We start from the raw sequence: 21,775 nt of genomic DNA on the forward strand, positions 1-21,775 counted from the left end.
CATAAATAACTTCAAAGCTACAAAAATCTCAGAATAGACGATTAATTTCCACACGCTGCCTTAGTCGTTCGGTTTGGCGCCGTGCCAGCGGCAGGCGTTAAAATAGCTTCACTTATCGATAGTGACAGGAAATACGGCACTGTCACAACACTATTATATGACGGGAAGCGTTGTGAAGGGATGCACATGGAGACAAAACTATCGCCATTGCCGGAAGCCTTTGAGACAGCTCTATTAGGTTACACGGGGCAATTTCAAGTTTCGGAGTAGGAGGACAGATTTGGTTCTGTAGAATTAGGCTAGGATGACCATGAACTACTGTATCTGCAAGATAGATTTACCTACATTAATTAAAACTTTATATTAAACTATACAGACACAAAACGAATGAGAAATAATGTTGTGAGCGTCTTAGATTCCATTTCCAACTGCAGCTGCAATACTGTTCATTTTACTATGGAAACGCGTCGCTGTCATTGTCAATTTCCATAAAATATGAACAGTATTGCAGCTGCAGTTGGAAATGGAATGTCACTCTTACTCGTAGATACACACTTACGTATCTAGTTTGTAAATTGCAACTCTGTTAAAGCAGACAATAAATTAATAATATAAGTGAACTTGCTTACAGAAGTACTTGTTTACACTATTACGCATATTAGAAACTAAAATGTAGGTACGAAATCTAAAATGTTTACAGTCGACTGCCAGCCTTAAATAGAAAAACTTACTCCTATTACTAGAAATACAAAAGCTAAATATTACAAGAATTATAAATCTTGGTACTTATTTTAATAAATGTTATATTTGTTCTGAGACCCTACATAATTTATCGCTAAACTTATCACTGATTTTCTCTTAATATTCCAAACTCTCTGCAAAAGCGTAGCTAATAAAATTAAATGTAAAAGGTAGGTAAATCACTAAATGATCTTTTAGTCGAAAATCCCATAAAATCGAATGAAAGCTTTGAAGTTGCGAAATCTGTTTAACTCTGAGATTTTCCCGGGTCGCTTTGAGGCCAAAATTATTATGTATTTTATTAAATAACTACGCTTCGGATTGAGTACCGTCGTAACTTTGTACCTAATTAGTGGATTAATCCCTGCGCAGTACCAAGTGCGTTATACGGAACTTCTAATGAAATACGCTCAAAATAGGGCTTATGCCAAAGAAATAAGGTTTTTAAACGCTGGCAAAAAATACATTTTCCAAGATAACCTAATTATGAACTCTGCTTTACGCTACTCGACAAGTAGGTGAATAGGTGGTTAAAAATAAGACCGTGTAATTATGAGTATTATGACTGTGGAATATATTTATTTTCTGTGCGGTTAACGGCTTGAAACTCGTGTTATTGTTTTTGTGCTATTATTGTACGTGCGATCTGCTGTGGAAGTTGTCATTGAACTAAAATTTTGTACTTTGAAAATCATTTTGTTTTTATTCGACACCGTTTCATCGTACACAGAGAATCTCTATTAAATTTTTAAGTCATAAACCCTATAGGGGGGGGGGCAGTGGTTTAGCTTGGGTCAGCACTCGTTTACGTTTTATGTTTTGGTATCAAAAGTAGCGGAACAGACTACGCGTCAAAAGTATACTCTATATTCTTTAGCTGCTAAACAAGCAGAGATATGTATGTACAAAAAATAAACTGTAGCATACGAGAGTAATTTAAGAAGTTAGATACTTTTGGAGCGTTTTGATTTGCTACTATTGATTGATGATGACTGAACAATGTGTTAGAAATTTTCTATATACTGTTTGTAAAGGACCAATAATGTTAATAATGTGGGTTTTACGGTAACAGAGCTCAAGTAAAATAGAGTTGAGTCTGAACGCGTTTGACGAATGTACACAGAACGGTGTGCAAAATAATCTACAGTATGGCCCTCCAGAAGGTGGAAAGGGCAGATACAAAATTGGAAGCATTTTTAGTAGCTTGCAGAATCGTCAGTTTGTATCAGGACCTTTACTCGTAGGTATGTATATGGATTCTAATATAACGTACCTATCATAATTACTGTTCCAAACAAAATAAAAACTAACATCAGTATCTCACTATCACAGTCTAAAAACAAGTACTTTCTAGATTACTAAATAAATTAACGTCCCAAACCCAAGTTTTTCCAACGGAAAAAGTAAATTAGGGGAGTGTAAGGAAAAACACGACCATTAGTTTAAGGTAGCCCGTCCTAATTACTGCTGATATACTGGGGACATGTCCTTGGTATAGGTATACAAGGGTATGCCCCGCCATCCCTGGCGTGTAGTGGAGTTAAATAGACCCCTTGTAGTGCGCGAAGGCTTGTCTTAATTAAAATTGCGACGAACTTGTATTACACTGTGTTGTCTTACGAAATTAGATCATTTTCACGGGGTTGATGAATTTACGAGTACATGATTGAAACCCTTACTACTACTGTAGGTACCTACTGTTTTACTGGACTTATACTGTTATCTGATGTTTTTAATATTAATATAATTATGTTTTAGTAGATTAGTAGTCTATTCGACATGAAATTATGAGAGAATAGTAGGTACTTCTATGACATATAAAAAAAACTCTTAAGTAAATGTTGTTAAAAACTAAACATACATTTCAATTGATGAGTAAACTAAATATAACACCTGTTATAAGTTCCTAGAAAACCACAATATGGCAATGAATTAATACATCTTCCACAAAATATTGGTTAACATTTACGAAATATTCGAAATTCAATATAGTTTAATTTTACACGGAAAACAGGCGTATCTATAATAAGAAAACGTCTAATAATAACGAGAATTATTTATAAGTAATTTGGAAATGTAACCCCATTTATAATCTAAATAATTTCAACTTAAAGGGGCCCACTGATTAACAGTCCGCCGGACGGAATCGGCCTGTCAGTTAGAACAAAAAGTTGACAGTTCCGAACAACTGACAGGCCGATACCGGCTGGCGGACTGTTAATGAGTGGGCCCCTTAATACTTAATTAGGTAGGTACCTATCCTGTATTACATTTGAAAGGGGATTCTGTTTACTGAAATAAAATATATCATAATATTACCAGCTACATTCTTAGATATGTTTACCTACACTGTATATAATAAATAAAACATGTTGGTGTTTCAAATAAATATTTAACTTCTGTTCCATTTATTCTTGTTACTTAGAGTAAATACATAATTAATTTATATTACAAAACGTGCAATACATTAAAACTTTTAAATTGGTGTACTTGTATACGGCTCGCGTATATAACTAATCTATTTTCTGCTAAAACGCAATTTTCCACCCTGTAAAAACAACCAAGGGCCGAAAGTAAATAAAGGTCTGCCTTGTTTGTCGGCCTATTTAACATGGCCAGACAAACACTTTGATGGCTTAAGTGGCTTTAATGGATGCAAATGAAACAATGAATTATTTATTGGTCCAATAATTATAGGTAGGTTATTAATTTTGTATCGCTAGTTTTATGAGTGACATAACATTTATATGAATAAATAATATATGCAGGTTTGGATTGATTTTATGTCAGTCAGTCAGGATTTTTACGTTTATATTATGTAGATAAAATAAGTAGGTAAGTCATTTCAAGAAATTATTATAACACAGTTCGTTTATTAGGCCAAGGATGACACATTTCACCGAAAAGAAATACAAAAACAGCACAATGAGGTTACCAGTTCCGCAAGAAAACTTTAGTATTTTGGGAGCACCGAAAAAAAATTCACTCTGGAAACAATCGTTCTGTAGGTAAAAAATTACAAAATAAAGATTTGACAGTACGTATTACATTACTATATATTATCATATCGCAAATAATTTTATTCTATTTAGAACCACGTGATTACACATTAACACTCTTTACATATAGGTAATACGTAAGTAGGTATAATTAGGTACTATATTATATATCAAGTACTTACATACCTACACCTACCTACATAAATTCAACGACAAATGATCATTTTAAAACATTCCATGGAACTACAATCAATGGGCAGAATGATAAATTCAAAATAAAACACATATTTTGTAAAACACTACAGTCACCAGAATAACAGATATATTTATAAAATTCCTTTGTAAAGAATCACTCAATGGGAATGAAATTCAAATTAATTAAAGTCCCCAAATCCCAATTACCAAGAATTAATTTCCTCTTAAAGCCCGCTTCATTGCACCTGTCACTGCGCACGAATAAATTATTCAAACAAGTCTTGCAACTCGTTGTAAAACAGCGCAAGTCCCCGAAGTGTGAAGTGGCGTGTGTCGTTCTAGTTTAATTCGCGTATTGTTTATCCGAAGTGCGCGTGCGACTGCCAATTGGCAGCGGACTGGGTTCACTAGCCGTTGATTCATCGTTACGTAAACATAGTATTAATATCTTCAACTAGGATTCCCTTAGGTATTGTGACTAATATTGTCGTACGTTCGGCTTCATAAGTTTGTATGTAAATCAGACATATTATACACATGTATGTTTGTATTTGGCATGACACAAACGGTGTAAAGGATTTAGCGAGTATCAGCATTGACTTATTCGAGTATATTCCTTCGATTTAAATTCTTCATAATTGTTGAGAGTGATATGTTTCAATTTATTTATATTTTCTTTTCTTGGCTTAGGACCACTTGCGCGTTCCATGGTTAGCCAACTAACTCGGAGTTAACCGTTTATACAGGATTAAACTATAGTGTAAGTCCGATACTTGTAACTCCAAGTTCGATGGCTAGCCCTGGAATGTGCAAGTGAACTTAATAATCTTTGCTGTAACGTTAAGATATCATGCAATTACCTTAGATAAACTTTCATAATACAAAAATACTGATAAAACCTGCATAAAGGCTGTAATTAAAGCGTAACCGAGACAGAGCCCCTGATAATACAGGTAAGAGAGATTTTTATAGCGCTGGGAAAAATTTAATTAAACCACGGTAAACTATAAAAAAAACAAGAGAGCGGCAAATCCCAACGCAATTTAGCTTTACTTTTATATTCATACGTCCATTTTGGCAAGTTCAGTTTTCATAAAGTTAGTATAGAGTTAAATCAAGAAAAGTCTGCAACTACGATTTTGATTTGATTTTTATTTCGTGGAAGTTTAATGTTGAAAAATAACACTTGCACTGCGTGTGCTATCAAAATCGTTGTAGACTTGTCTTGGTCTAACTGTAGTATTTTTATAACATCATCCCGAGGATGGTAGCCGGACGCCTCGACTGTCTTATATTAAGACATTGGGTCAGTATTGTAATGAGCAGTGTAAAATAATGAGTTAAAACCTCATTTTGTTACATCTTTAATAACATTTAGTTTATAGGGTTTCGAGTTTAAATGATACTAACAAGACATGGATTAAATAAAAAATCTCAATCAATATTTTTCAAAATAATATCAAAATAATATTATGCATACAATGCATAGTAGGTACAGTCAGCAGCAGAAGTTGCTAAGCGGGCCAGGTGTTCAAAATGATCTTGACGCGACTTTATTGTTAAGAGAATAAGAGCGTGTCAAGGTAATTTTGAACACCGCGCCCGCTTAGTAATTTCCTGCTACTGACTGTACCTAGTTGTCGGAACTGGTTGAACGCTTTATTTATAGTTTAAATCAAACTTCTAGAACTGAACCCTAAACCGAATAGTACGTACTTACCCACAGCTCAGCGGATAGTCGTGGACCGATTGCGCAGCGTAAAGTTTTTATTGCTTTTTCATTCCGTCTTTGCATCTCAAAAGAGATCCAATAGGGAAAGTACTTTCAGAAATCACATTTTACTGTGCAGTGGTTGGTGATTTCTATTTACGTATTTGAGTGCATCCTTACTTTTAACTAGGTATCCAAAAATCTTTCATCAATGTTGATTGGTTTACAGGGGGCCGATTTTTGAATTTCGATCGCTCGATTTCGTCACTCGAAAATCGGTGGAAAACGGCGAAATGCAAATTTTTGAAATACGAGCGAATCGAAATTTGGAATCCATTGGTATTGACCACTCGATTTCAATTCTATTAGTATAATTTAAATGTCTAGTAGTGGAGATATTATTTAACGAAATACACGAAATCGAGTGGTCGAAATTAAAAAACCGGTCCCCAGTTACGGCTGGCTTTGATATTTTTGTGTATGTTAGAGGAAGATTGGAAGTAAATACATTTTTTTCTATGCCCAATGGATTAGATTATACACTCATTTCAAACATCTAGCACGGTCCGGTCTAGCGTGAGTTATCCTTTATTGAAATAATGAAACCAGGGGCCTCATTGAAATATTCCCGTGACTTTTTGTTCCCATGCTGTCATACCGATACATACGATACGATTTTGTATGAATTAACTCTATATACTATTATTTGTTTTTCTTTTGTTACAGGCGTTTCCCACGACCGATCGTACGTGTTGTTCCGCCTAGGCCGTCGGGTTTCGTCCCCAGTCCGGCAATTCGCGGAAACCGGGCGAGCTGACGCGCTCGGTTCAGCGCCGGGCACTATGGATGTGTTCGGCGCGCCCGCCGTGATGCAGGGCGCGGGCCGGACGGAGGCTGAATTCTTTGTTGATGGGAACCACTCAAGGGTAAGTGACGTCAATCAACCGAATTCATCAACTTGTCTTGTCTTGTATGTAGACCAAAGGTCTAGTCTGGCGCACAGAAGAAGCTCTTGGCTCGGCGCTTACCACTATTTAGGAACGTATAATCACCGCGGCGGCTGAGAGACTATGTAGTTTTCTTAGTCAATGTCAACCTTTGTAAAGGTACCTACTTAGGTACTAAACTATTTTGAGTAATTTCTGGCGACATCGCCGAATGCAACGTTTATCAAAGGGTCGTAGTAGATATTGCTAAAGTAATTACAGTATTTTACCTAATGCTTTCTTACTTCAAATATACCTAAGCCATTTGGGAATTTCGTAATTGCCCTCGTTTCGAAATTACTCAAATTCTTCAGTTATTACAACATATTAATTCAGTTTGTCTACCTGTATAAATACTAAATACTATATGCAGGATCATTGTCTTGTAAGAAACAAAGCATTCACGGAGTCATTAAAAGTAGCTTATATAATACAGACTACCTACTCGTACATACATTTCACAATACAATCTGAATCCGTTAACAAGCATCCCCAAAATACAGAACAATAAAACGAAACTTTTGCTCGCCAATAACTCCCCAATTTAACCAACGTTGGTACTTATAGCACAAAGCCTTCCACAATGCCTGGAAATATCATATTTCACCACTAATTAAAGCCCTGGGGAGCAAACAACAATTACGATACGTCAAACTGTTGTTGTCGAGTAAAAAAGTATCGATTCAAATTTGTAAAAGGGGGAGGTTTTATTATGATGAGAATATTATAAGCAGTATTATGACTCTGAAGAAAAGGAAAACCCTGACTAATTCGGGAACAGGACGCTACCTTTCGTATGCCTTGTAGTTTGTAGTACACGTCCCAAAGAATTTGGACAAAAATTTTACAATTCAAGGTAATTAGTTTAGTAGCAAATTTTTAACAATGACATTCAAAGGGATTAACCGGAAAGTCAATAAATTATTAATATCTGTTGTATGGAATTTCCAAGCTGTTTCGTTTGTCCCGGATATAATATATGTACTTACTTTGTCTATTTTAACCCACGTGACTTTACACATTTTCCGGTATCGTAACTGAAAAAGCTTACGAAACGGTGCGTGAATAAAATGAAGTTAAACATTTCTATAACCTACATACTTAATTCGGGAAAGTAAAGGTACTGTTTCTTAAATAATTGTGGTTTTATCGCGTTCGCATCGCGTTTGTTTTATCTGTCCAATTCGGTTCGTTTACAATTAACGACAATAGCGATGGCGGGAAATGTTATGTGTTTAAATTGAACATTAAACTTACTTGAATGCTCTTGAACGTTTACGGTTGTGTGACTCATCACATATTTATGTAGTACTTAATTGAACGCAATTGTTTTTTGTATGGGAAGTGAACCACCTTAATATATGTACTTACGTTCTTTTTCGGCTTTCTAGGGTGGTCGAGTTTGGGCTTCATACTTGTGCCGATCGAAATGTTCATTGCCTACATAATAATAATTAAGTACATATTAATATTGAATGGTAAACAAAATGATACAAAAATACCTATCAATATTTACTCATCTTGTTTTATCATTACCGTTCTTTCAACTTCATCGCGTATAAGGACCCCAACTAGCAAATCTATGTGCTATAAAAGTTGAGAGCACGTTTTTATTTTCGCTTTTTGGTGCTATAAACGGTGTAAAAACAGTCGAATAAAAGTCCTGTAAGCGTTTACTCAACGCGAAAAGGCGCACTTATACAGACTAAAAGTGTTATAAAAATAGAGTAAGCGCTGTATAAGAAGCAAATCGATGCTGTAAGAGTTGAGTAAAAGTTGATATAAAGCGCTTCTAGTGTTTTAATAGCAACGATAGTGCTTTTATTCGATTATTTGTTCTATAAACATTATCAATTTGCTATTACTCAGTGAAAGTGTTCTATAAAAGCAGCCGCACTGCTTTTTCTCAGCAAAAATGTTTCGTAAAAGTAGCCGAATTGCTTTTACTCGGCATTTTGAATGTGTAAGAGTGCAGTAAATGCTTTTATTCAACAAATATGTGCTAAAAACGATCTCAGGTAAGCGATTATATTTCAATTATTTGATTAAGTTTGAGGCCTAATCGTCTTCACGTATCTAATAAAACAAAAAGGTACTTAAGTATTTTTTTACTGCTGTCATCCATGACATTTATTTTTACCGTGATTGTGTACATAAGTTTTTACTGTCTGTAAGTACACGTAATACAGTAAAACCTAGCGCGAAAAATACTTTATTGATAAAACCAAAGGCACTGGTTCATATATATTCATGGGCCGCCTATTTTCTTAAATTTCAATAAAAAAATATTAATTAAAATAAGTAAAAATTTGCTTACACGATCTAGTTTCTGTTATATCTCATTAATTCGACTATAAGTCGAGTAACTGCGTTTACTGCTACACTTATAGCACATGTTGTCGCCATGTTTATGGATTTATAGTCCGGTGGCCGACTGCATGAAACCCTACCTGATAAAAAAATAGAATAATCCTACTCTGTGGGGGTAGCTGACTTTTAGCAGCTTCAACTGCTCTTGGTCGGCCGTGGCTTAACTTGGCAAATTTTGCGCAAATGGCAAAAAAGTGGTACAAATATTCATCAAAAAAACAAAAGTGGTCAGCTACATCCTGTGTTGGCAGGTTCCTGTGTCCGACCGAATTTGTGGTACCACGTGAGCTACAATTTACTTCATCGAAAAATAGAATGTCACTTGTAGGATTGCTGCCATTCACATTTATTTTAATGCGGACGGACTGCAAAAGCTATCAGGCTAAGGTGAGGCCGACCAAGACATACGTCAACAAATTTAATGTAGGTATTACAATCAGTTTTTTTCATTCTATTTTTCGATGAGGTAAATTGTAGTTGTCACGTGGTACCACAAATTCGGTCGAACACAGGAACCTGCCAACACAGGATGTAGCTGACCACTTTTGTTTTGCTGTCCTCAAAGGCAGCTATCCTACCCTGCAAGTTTCATTCTATTATACGATGGGGTTTTTTTTTTGATGAATTTTTGTGCCACTATTTTGCCATTTACGCAAAATTTGCGAAATTAAGCCGCGGCCGACCAAGAGCAGTTGATGCTACTAAAAGTCAGCTACCCCTACAGAGTAGGATTTTCTGTTTTTTTATCAGGTAGGGTTTCATGCAGTTGGCCACCGGACTATATTGAAACGTACAACATGGCTGACTTGTGCTGTTAATGTAGTTCAAAACTCTTTAAAAGTACTCTAAGCTGAATACAATTTGAATAAAACCTGTAAATACACTTCAGCTCCTATAACAGCGGTTTGAGCCCCATTACCCGAATTATGATATAAGCGCGCTGTTACAGCAGCATTGTTGCCAAATGGTTATTGGATTGCTTTTAATAGGCTTTTATAGCAACAGAGAAGAGAGTTGAGTAACAGTTGTATTAAAGCGCCTTATTCAGACAATTAGCTATTCTATAGCTGTTATATGATTTTAATAGAACAATTATGCTGAATAAAAGAGATTTAGTAGCGCTAATTCAGCATATATTAAAAGGTGGAATAAAAGTGCTAAAAGATAGTGCTATAAACGTTTATACGACATGATTATAGCACTAATTAGCGAAAATTGCTAAATAGTCGAGTTAACCGCTGTTATACGATATATTGGTGTTTCAACAACCGTAACTCGGCTGTTATACGATTACAGGCTGAGTAAATCAATTCTTATACGACTATTTTGCTAGTTGGGACTGTATCGTTTATTATAAATACAAATAAAACCTGGTCTAACTGTTGACGTGTGTATTATTTTGTATTACTATGTTCTTAAGGTATACTCTGGGGGTATTTTTAAGCCATATCTGATGTAAGAAGGTTTTACATTTATTTTATTTTAGGGACTTTATGATGATTTTAATACCGTCTAGCAAGTGTAATTTGGACAAGCCTATCGAGCTTAATTTGAGACTATTTCACCGATTCCTTGGTACGATTTAAAGAAACAAAACGTTAATATGCTGCCAAAATATGCCATCTAAGTGTCCTTTTCATGATTGCTCAATTGAACATCCACAGAATAAATGTGGTGAATTTTTATCTTTACATGAAAACGACTTTTTATGCAATATTTTGGATTCCCGTCAATTTCTGACGCCAGCGAAATGAGGGAAACAGCTAAAAGAATCTACCGAAATCCAAAGCCTAACGGACATTCATGGCGTTGAACCATGGCTAGAACGGGTCGATAGAAACGCTCCATGATGGTTATATTGTATACCAAAGTCGGGGTTGTCGTAAGTAACATGCCATATTCTCTAAAAGGCCACCAAACACAGATCCAAAACTTTTTTTCCAACTAAAAGAAATGATTAGACTATGCCCAGATGTTTCGCTTTACGAATCATATATAATTGCTGTTTACATAGTACGATTTTTTTTGAGTAATATCTCGTCTTGTTCGCAAACCGTAAATTTTCTTGTAGTATTTGTCCAAAATCGTTGTAGTTACTCGGGAGGATTGGGTAAATATTGTCCAAACCATATGCTTTACGTGATCTCCCAGGACGAAATGTTACTTATTATTAAAGCACTAATTAAACTATATGTGTAATTTTTTAATAAAAATATAATACCAGAAAAAACGGCTAAGTAAAGTTGTATTTATAATAAACGATACAGTCCTTATCCATAGGTATCTACCAGAGCGAAACGAACTAGATGTGATTACCAATAACTAACGGTAGCTGCAGCCTACCGAGATTGATTTATCCGTATCAGAAAATACACTTATGTATCTGAAACGTATTGATATTGTTTATTAGGGAGCAAACTCAATAACCCTTAACCATAGACTACATTCCATAGACTTCGTAATATTAAGGATACTTAGGTTCGCAATCTCCACCATATAAGCGCTCTTATATACCTCTCATACTTGTTTAGTAATACGCGACCAACCGTAGTTCTTTGTTTATTTCATAAAGTGCAGCTCATATTTCTTGATATGTATTTTTTAAATACTTTTTAGTTAGTCTAGCAACGTTGACGTAATTGAAACCAGCGTTCGCGTACTCATATAAACAATTGTACTTATGCTACTCATGTTGTAACCGTCAGCTATATTCGAACTTTAAGATACGTCAAATAATAGATATGGAAACGATATAGATTAGATATGTCAGTGTCAAACAAGTGTCAAAAGTGACGTTTTTGTTTGAAGAAATGTCGCTTTTGACACTTGTTTGACACTTGTTTGACACTGACATATCTAATCCATATATTTTCTAGATCTATTAACTGACGTATCTTAAAGTTCGAATTGGGCCGCGTAAGTCATGTTATAACCATCTAGTGAGCAAAATGATCACTGGCCTTCAGACCCAGTTTGACGGACGTACGTTTTCTCTACGTGAGTAGGGCCGGGTTAATGGATTGGGCTTTCGGACATAATGCCCGAAAGGTAGTGTATGTAAGTTCCACCTAAGTTCAAACCGGGAATGCTCATTAGACTTACTAAATTGGATTTACTGCGAACTGGAATATTTGGATGTATATTTGCATTAGGGTATATGTAATTTGCTGCTTTCTTATTTATGTCCTACTTTAAAGAAATTTTATTAGTTGAAAGATAGGGTCAATCGACGTCATGAAAATGTATTTTTGACCATAGGTTTATTTGTATTAATAGTAGAGATGCCCCGAATAGTGAATTTGGCCGAATACTTCCCTCTCGGCCGAATACCGAATATTCGGCACGACATGCGTACATTTTGAATCACAATTATTATGAAAACTGTCCGCCAACAAAGCACAACATTTGCTAGAATATATTTTTATGTTGAACAGAATTAATGAATGTAGTTAGAGTCAATCAAATCAGACCCAAGATAAAAATAAAATATTTTGAAATCAACAAATGCCCAAAAACGTGTCTTCGTATTTTACCATTTTCCAAGAGTACATTTTAAATATTAAATACACCTTGGTTTTGGTTATTTTTTTGTGAAATTTTTTTTTTAGGTAGGTGCAACAGATATTCGGTATTCGGCCGAATAGTAGGCAACATTCGACCGAATTCCGAATATTCGGCAAAGTGGCCGAATAGACCGAATACCGAATAGTTGCCGAATATTCGTGGCATCTCTAATTAATAGACACAAACCTAACGGTGTTTATTTTGGCTTGTTTTGAAGATGTATACTTTTAAGTATTTCCGAGCTTTTTTAAATCATTTATACACATCCTTGCGCAAATTCTGATGACACGCATTTAGGACCAAATGAAGGCGTTAAACATATTTCCAGCTTGCTGGGAATTGATTCCTCAAAACGCTTTTTTATCAAATTTGATTAGTCTAGCTAGAGCATGCCTTAAATTCATATACAACCAAGGATTATCGTAAAACCTAGTGAAGACGGCAGACTAATTAAAACTTTCCCAAATAACACATAATAATCTTGGAGTTCACACTTACCACTTAACCTATACGGGCACACCTCGGTGTTGGAGACACCGACTCGGTAAACAAGAACTCGAATAATTCCGCAAACTTCTATATTACGCAAACAACAATATCGGAAGTTGAGGCGACAGTTGGCACCTACTTAAACTAAGGTCTGGACAGTGTTCACTAAGCTCAATAAGCATACTAACTCAATTAAACCATTATACTAAATTTTATCGTGTAAATGGTTTCTTTAGCTGGCCTCTTTATTATATAGAATATTATTAAGCAAGAGTGATGTGCTTCTCAGATAACGAAATTTCAATTTTGCATTTTCGCGTTAGGCCCTCAGTTATTGGTAACCTAGAAGTTCCGTAATAACTGTTTAAGCCGAAGAGCCATTTATAAAGGTTGACTTAAGCATCTGGGTCCCTTATGGTTGGTAGGCGATGGGAATGACACACTTGGTTAGGTTTGTGGGTGTTGACGGATGTCCGGCGGGACCGTGATTTGTTTTTACCTTCAAGTTGGACAAAGTTCTCTAAGAAGAATAATCAAGGATTTAATCCGAGTAGGTGATAGATTTTTAAGTAATGAAAAGAACTGCTTGCTAAATTGGGATAAATATTTAAAAAATGTGAAAATAATTAGGGTACAGTCGCCATCAGATATATCAGAGCGGCCAAGGTGCTTACAAATATCTGAACACGCCTCTATTGTCAAGGCGTTAGAGTGCGTGTTCAGATATTGTGATCACCTTGGCCGCTCCGATATATCTGATGGCGACTGTACATAATTTAATAGAGCTTTAAGAAATGGGTCCCTGCGGAAATAATTTATGTCAATTCCATTTTAATTATGTGAAATGAATGTAATGTGGGACGTAATTTGACGAAGGCACCGTAAGTAGCATCCTCGGGGGAGGACTGATTAGGCGCGTGTGCCGGGACGGGAAGTGGATTAAAAAAGGAGATTTAAAATGAAATGTAAAACGAATTTAATGAATTTTCTTTTTCTTTGAAGAAATTATGTCTACAACCTACTTAACTTTCAAATTGCAAATGCATTAAGAATTTATTCTTGTAGTCCCTTTAATAAGTAATAAATAAAACCCGATATTACCTACGTATTTACCCACCCAAAGTAAAATATAGGTACGTAGGTATTGTATTTATTTTCCCCGAGAAGATATTTTTGTTGCAATGTGTAATATTTAAAACCACCATATTATTAAAAATACCGCTTTTATTTGATTTCGCTATAAAAAATTAAAATTTATACGTGTACTTTTAACGTGAAAATATAATATAATCGTGTATTTTTGTAATATAATAACTATGTTAGGTATGTTTTGATAGATGAAATGAATACTGTGGAGTTGTGGACTGAAGGAAATAAAATTATTGGACTTTAGCGCTCATCATTAGTTTCCTAGACACTTGGAAGACCGAGCATTGCTAGGAAAACATAATATATTTTGTTGTTTTTATTGTGAATTGACTGAATCACGTTCACGGTGAAATTAGGGTTCCTTATGGTAGATACTTTTGCCAACCCTGATTTTCAATAAATTTCAACAATGATTACGGGGTATATTACAATCCCAAGTTCCAGAGGCTCAGTAAAGGGGCCCACTGATTAACAGTCCGCCGGACGGCATCGGCCTGTCAGTTGTTCGGAACTGTCAAAATTTTGTTCTAACTGACAGGCCGATACCGTCCGGCGGACTGTTAATCAGTGGGCCCCTTAAGGCTCGGGCATGACGCGCCTGCCCCGGACATATTAATTACCGACTGTCTAAACCACGGCTCACCTGCGTACATGACGTGAGATGAGATTTATTTAAATATTACCTACCGGCAAAACGACTAGGAATTAATGCGTCTGATCTTTTTATGCTTCATTGAGAGGGATTACGCTTTACTACGGAAAAACACTGTAAATTGACGGGTTGGCAAAAAAAAACGTAAGTAGTCAAATATTTTTATCAATATTTATCTTCCTTACACGTTCTTTACAAAATGTTATTAAAAACTACAATAATTTAACTATTAAGTACAAAACGTATTATCTTCTATCGTTCTTTAGCATTGATACACAAACGCAAAAGTTTGTTATAGTCGCACCAATAAAAGCCTGCGGCGGATTTGATAGCCCACGCAGTGTAAGTGTTATGTATACGTCATAATTTCATAGAAGTTTGACGTTTAAAATGACACTTGCACTGCGTGGGCTATCAAAATCGCTGCAGACTTTTTACGATTTAACTCTAAAATTATCAACAATATACCGCAGTAAAAAAATGTTGACGCATTTTTGGGGAACCTGTGACTTAATCTGAAAACAAACGCCCACGTATAACTTGATGTGAACATTAACATATTGGCTTTCCGTTTAGTGCGTGACTACTCTCAATACCAATGCCTGCTGTGATCTTCCATACCAAACAGCTTTTCACACATAGACTAGGAATCCTCTAGACCGAGTTTAGAGCAATTATTTCACGCAACCGATGATGCCAAAAATGCGGGGGTGTGCGGGACGAGGTGAGCGAAATCCCGTGCCGTGATTTGTCCGCTCAAAGACACGGACGTCACACAAAGACTTTTTCGACTCGAACATGGAGTATTACCGTATGCGTGGCAGAGGGGGTAGCGCGACTATGCTCAGTCTAGAGAATGTTTTGTCTGTGTTTTCAAACAACCGTCTATTACTAATTTGTAATAACGGAAGACGGGTGGATATTATACAGAAATAGCCAATTATTAAAGTTCTTATTTTATTATTCATGATTTATATAATTTAAATATCACATTTTATCGGTCACATGATATAAAACGTCAATTACCGATAGTTCCCATAAAAGCGATTGCTAACGAATATTCCGACATACCGAAGGAACTTAGTGAAGAGATCTAACGCAAATGGTACCTAATTAAATAACAAGAAATATTATGATAACTTCAAATTATTGTTTCAGGTATCAGTAATGGCGAGGATGATCCCCTCCCCCGACTGGTTCGTGGGGGTGGATAGCTTCGACCTCTGTGTCGACGGCAATTGGTTGGACAGCATCACAATAGAGGTATTAGAATTATCTAATTATGTCAAAGTTCTTCAACAAAAGACGTCTACTCGTATTGCCGGACAAAAGCCTCGCTATTATAGCCAATAAAATAGCGATCAAGTTGAGATAAGTTTTTAAGTAAAACCTCATGATATACCACAATTTCTCCATTAATGGTACCGAATGGCTTCCTTCTATTATTTCACGACATGTTTAATAAGGCGCATGCTATTCGTAGTCGACTTACTATAATATGCATGCAAACTATGATGTAGGAGGGCAGACATTTTATTTTATTTTCATTTATTTTTCTTTCTTCTTATTTTAATTTTATTCATAGGGAAAAAGACTAAATGCGTTAAGCGTTATGTTATAGCTTAAGCATGCTTTATGACGCGCCTTGGAAGCGGTCTATAATGTTCAAGAACTAGCAGTAGGCTATCGTAGGTCGATGATAATAATTTACTATTTATATATATTGCTTAACATTTTTCCATCAGGTGGACCCACTAGATGCCGGCACAGACAACGGGTTCACGTTCACAGCACCCAACTGGCCGACGGCTCCTCAAGGAGTCGCTTACCGCATCACCTCCAAGTATCCTTCACATCCGGCTGGCTCCTTCTTCTACCCGCACCTGAGGAGACTGCCACCCATAGCCACTTTCCAGTTCATAAAGGTATGTATTCAACTAAAAAGGCAAGGATTTAGTCGCTTCCCGCATTACCTCCAAGTATCCTTCACATCCCGCTGGCTCCTTCTTCTACCCGCACCTGAGGAGACTGCCGCACATAGCCACTTTCCAGTTCATAAAGGTATGTATTCGACTAACAAGGCAAGGATTTAGTCGCTTACCACATCACGTCCAAGTACCCTTCACGTCCCGCTGGCTCCTTCTTCTAACCGCACCTGAGGAGACTGCCGCCTATAGCTAATTTCCAGTTCATAGAGGTATGTATTCGACTAACAAGGCAAGGATTTAGTCGCTTACCGCATCACCTCCAAGTACCTGAGGAGACTGCCACCTATAGCTAATTTCCAGTTCATAAAGGTATGTATTCGACTAACAAGGCAAGGATTTAGTCGCTTACCGCATCACCGCCAAGTACCTGAGGAGACTGCCGCCTATAGCTAATTTCCAGTTCATAAAGGTATGTATTCGACTAACAAGGCAAGGATTTAGTCGCTTACCGCATCACGTCCAAGTACCCTTCACGTCCCGTTGGCTCCTTCTTCTACCCGCACCTGAGGAGACTGCCGCCTATAGCTACTTTCCAGTTCGTAATAAAGGTATGTATTCGACTAACAATCCACGTGTTCACGATCGCAAGGATTTTCGTCCCACACCTCTCGTAAACGGCCGGGGGCTTATTGTACTCATATTTATTTACCCAAAGAGATTAGGTTGTAGGTACATTCAAAATCATAATCATAGTGACTCAGTTTCTATTTAAAGATGGCGCCGAAGCATTTATTGTTTCATGATTAAACATTTTTTTATAAATTTTTTACATACTAAGCAGTTCAAGATTTGTAGGTAATCTAATGTTTTGAGGCAGTGGCACGGGAATCACTTTGATAATCTTAATCAGATTAGTAAAAATGTAGTGAATCAGTAACGAGAGACTTGAATTTTATATTATTAAATATACTTTTATATTATGTTTTCAATACGCAAAACTGATTTCTGATTGAAATGATAAAAATACGTGCTAAATTAATTAATAGACGAAATATACGTGCCGAAAATCTCATTTATTCGTGCTGTTTTTCCTTAATGCTTTAAAAGAATCTTAGTATAAACGTATAAATTCTAAATTCCATAACTATTTTGCCTGATTCCATGCACATTCCATGCGTTCATCATTTTGTTTTTGATTTACCTCAAATTGCCTCTTTCTCTAAAAGTCCTCCTGTGAAGTTTAATTTATTACAATTCTGACATAAGCATTACGAGGGTTTATATCAGTGTTGTAAGATCTCAGACGTTTCTCAAATGTCTGAGCGTAAGAAAACAAACGATAATAGTAACATCATTACGTAATAAGCAAAGAACATTCTCATGTATCGCTTTCAAACGGTTAGCGTCACAGCCTTATCCTTGCAGGTTTCTTCTCCTTCGCTCTAATGCGATTGCTGTGTTTTTAAAATACGATTTAAAAGGAATGTCTAGGTCTATTTGTTTTATAAATATTTCAAGAAACAGACAAAGTTAGTATTCTTTCACAATAAAAATAAATAGAGTAAGTAGTAGAACAGATAAATCTACTTTAGTACTTAAAAGTTGGACTGATCCAATATACTTACCTATATTACAGTTTATTTTTACGACAGAATATGGCCTTTATTACATTGTTTTGTAGATATTCACGAAGTAAGTACATAGTCTAAGCAAAATCCATAAAACAAATCTAAAGTGGAATTCCACATTGCGATATCATCATCATCATCATCATCTTAGCCATAAGAAGTCCTCTGCTGAACATAGGCCTCCCCCTTTTTTGGGGGGTGAATGCCATAATCGCCAGGCGACAGGCGGGTTGGTGATCGCAGTCTAGTACACCGAATTTGAGGGACGCTGCTGCCCGTCCACCGGTGGTCATTGCGATATATAAACGCTTAAATCAACACTTATGCCACAAACATGTTTCCTTTTGGGATAATCTAAAATAATATTTCGCCTGCATATAGAAAGATGTTGTTTGAGAAAGTAAAGTATGAGCATTAATGAGAAATTAAGTCAGAATTTAGTCAAGAACTATTTAAATTATCTATAGTATGTTTTTTAACTAATTTGGTTAATTTCATAAAATTAAAGGTTATTTTTTACACCCGGTTCCAGTAGGAGTGGAGTTTCGCAATACAGCTGACAACACATTAGCCCTGCGTCAGACAGATACAAATTGCGTAATTTGTAATGTTAAGTCTTCGCCTTACTCGTACCGATGGCTGCTGCTGACGTACTGTTTCAAATTATACTACTGTTAACCTAATAACATTTTCTTTTGTTTTTATTTTTAATTTTCTTTGGAGAAAGGAGCTTACGTCTAGTGAACAAACGGATTGTTGAGAGATTACAGTCGGGTTCTGTGACTTCTGTTCTATAATTTAACCTAAGTTCGCTACAATTTTGTGCGCATCACTCTTTAATTTATCACAAAATTAAATTGGAGTAACTTTACACTTAAATGAAATATTTTGACACCAACGTTTTGGCCTCTATTCTCACGTTTTAATCCTAATTGCATAATTTCTACTTCTACTTCAATCTGCTACCGTTGTTATTATCAGGGCTATAACCGCGAAAATCGAAGTTCGCAAATTGCGGGGATTTTTGTATGTCACTCTAATTACGCCTTCGTTGGAGTAAAAGAGAAAGATCCCCGCAATTTGCGAATTTCGGTTTTCGCGGTAGCCGCATTGAACTAAAATAAGCGCTTCTACACAAAGTTTTGCTGTTTTGTAATGCATAAAAATCATTAAATTATAATTCCCTGATATTTAAATCTTAACGCATACATTGTCCAAAAAAATTGTGATTGTATACAAAAAAACTCTCCCCTCAACAGATATCGATAAAAAAAAATATTAGGAGAATATTGAGATCTGATAATATCTTATTCCTCGAAGTTACACGTAGAAAAGCAAAACTTACCAAAACATTGTTCCACAGTTGCGCGAATACGAGCTGTCAGAGGTGTTCCACCGCGACAGCGACGACCGACGATACGACGTGATCCAGTTAGACAAGCTCAGTCACAACAGCATTGACGTTCTTGACGGGAACAGAGCGTTGTCCATAGCAGAGGAGGTCGAGAGAGAAGAACAGGCGCCTAGGATTTATTCAGAAGGCGCTATGACGACACCAGATGGAGCGTACTCCTATTATTTTCTGTAAGTTTGTTTCTTTGACACTTAAATACTTTGCCTAAGTTGAAACAGCATGGAAGTCCTTGATGGAAACTCTACTGCTATTATTATCTGTGAGTTCCTCCGTTTGGCTGAGGGACTAGCATAAAAGTTGAGGTATAGGGATGTTTCCTGCACCAGCACTGTCTTTAAGATTGAACAAAAATCTTAAAGACAGTGCTATGGTGGTAAATTATGACTGAATTTTCTTATTGAAGGCCTCGTAAGGGTGCAATAAAATTTTAAACTTCAATTCAATTCATCAAGCCAAAATAAATCGGTAAATTGCGAACTTTTAGATATTTTTAGCCAAAAATTATAAAATGTCACTTGTTCTTAGGGTAAACACCACAACAAGTACAACGGAAGAACCGCGCTCAGCCAACGAGTTGCCCACATCAGGCCCGACCGCCAGCAAAAGATCGGCTCTCCGCAGTCTAGCGCGCCGGTACCGAGCGCGGCGGCGGCGCAAGCTGCGCGCCGACAACGCCGACCCGGCTGAGCGGAGGAAGCGAAAAAGAGCTAGTAAGTACTACAACGGAAGAGCCGTGCTCAGCCAACAAGTTGCCCACATCAGGCCCGACCGCCAGCGAAAGATCGGCGCTCCGCAGTCTAGCGCGCCGGTACCGAGCGCGGCGGCGGCGCAAGCTGCGCGCCGACAACTCAGACTCGGCTGAGCGGCTGAGTAAGACCAGCAGCGGAGGGCCACGGTTCAATGCTGACGCCGATCGCCATACAGTTGTTTTGACCAATATTATGGCGGTCGATTTTGCGCGCTCGGAGCGTTAAGTAGACCCCTTAACCTAAGCACCAATTGTAGGTATAGAAAACGCAAAATGCTGTCGTGACTTTTCGTCGCATCTTTCATCCTGGACTAAATCTCATGGGCTACATACGTAGGTGTCAATGGAAACAATAGAAATGCACTCTACTTGTAATTTATTTTTAGGAAAAGTACTTCATTTACCTTTACAAATTGGAATACAAAATTTAAAAAAATCTTGTGCGACAATTTTAATTAGACAAAAAGTAACCATGTACTTACTTCCAAAGTTTATTTAAGTTTTGCAATATTAATCAAACCAGACTTTATTTCGAAGAGGTCCATTTGAAGGGCTTTTGGATTGTTCCAACATTAAAAAAAAGAGACCTTAAATAAATAGACACCGTATAAGAACTGCTTAAAATAAAACAAGTGCTTTACAATCCCTGCCAATTGGCGGTCTACCTCTCATCGACCGCAACCCCCAGACTGGCTTAACTCGAGGAAAAATGGGAAGACACGAGTTAAAACTACGAAACCTTTTTTGTTTAAGCTTACAGTTTATACCAATAATATAATTTGTTGGCTATTTAAAAATTAAACGTTGTTTAAAAATATGGTTTCGTTTTTTTTTCATTACTTTTTCCGCATTCGCAAAAATGGAATCTTATACACTTTAGAGTTATAAATGTTGTTTTGGTTGTTAAGAATTAAAAAAGGACGATTGCTGTTCAAAGTTGGTTTAAAAATATAAATATCGATACTCACAACAAATTGGAATAGATTTTGTTTTAATACATAAAACATTATGTTCGTAGTATAGTAGAATTGTGTAACTAATAAAACAACTATGTATACGCGAGCAGACAATGACACGTATTCCAACGGTGTTAACACGACTGTCAGCAAACGTAACAAATTGTTGAGTATTTTAACACCGTTCTCTCTATCGTTGTGTTGCTATTTGCGAAACAAAATGTACCTAGTCTATTTTAAGTTGT

General features: G+C 36.5%; 1 protein-coding gene across 1 annotated transcript in view; it reads left to right on the plus strand.

Annotated features, from left to right (window-relative positions):
- LOC134667959 (spondin-2) overlaps nucleotides 1-21,775 on the plus strand; it is a 49,772-nt gene that overhangs the window by 23,724 nt on the left and 4,273 nt on the right. The window contains exons 3-7 of the mRNA XM_063525393.1: nucleotides 6,373-6,572; nucleotides 16,015-16,119; nucleotides 16,602-16,781; nucleotides 19,776-19,996; nucleotides 20,352-20,536. Coding sequence (XP_063381463.1) covers nucleotides 6,373-6,572; nucleotides 16,015-16,119; nucleotides 16,602-16,781; nucleotides 19,776-19,996; nucleotides 20,352-20,536 — 891 coding nt within the window. The remainder of the gene's footprint in view (nucleotides 1-6,372; nucleotides 6,573-16,014; nucleotides 16,120-16,601; nucleotides 16,782-19,775; nucleotides 19,997-20,351; nucleotides 20,537-21,775) is intronic.

Source organism: Cydia fagiglandana, chromosome 10 (genome assembly GCF_963556715.1).
Source record: "Cydia fagiglandana chromosome 10, ilCydFagi1.1, whole genome shotgun sequence".
NCBI lineage: Eukaryota > Metazoa > Arthropoda > Insecta > Lepidoptera > Tortricidae > Cydia > Cydia fagiglandana.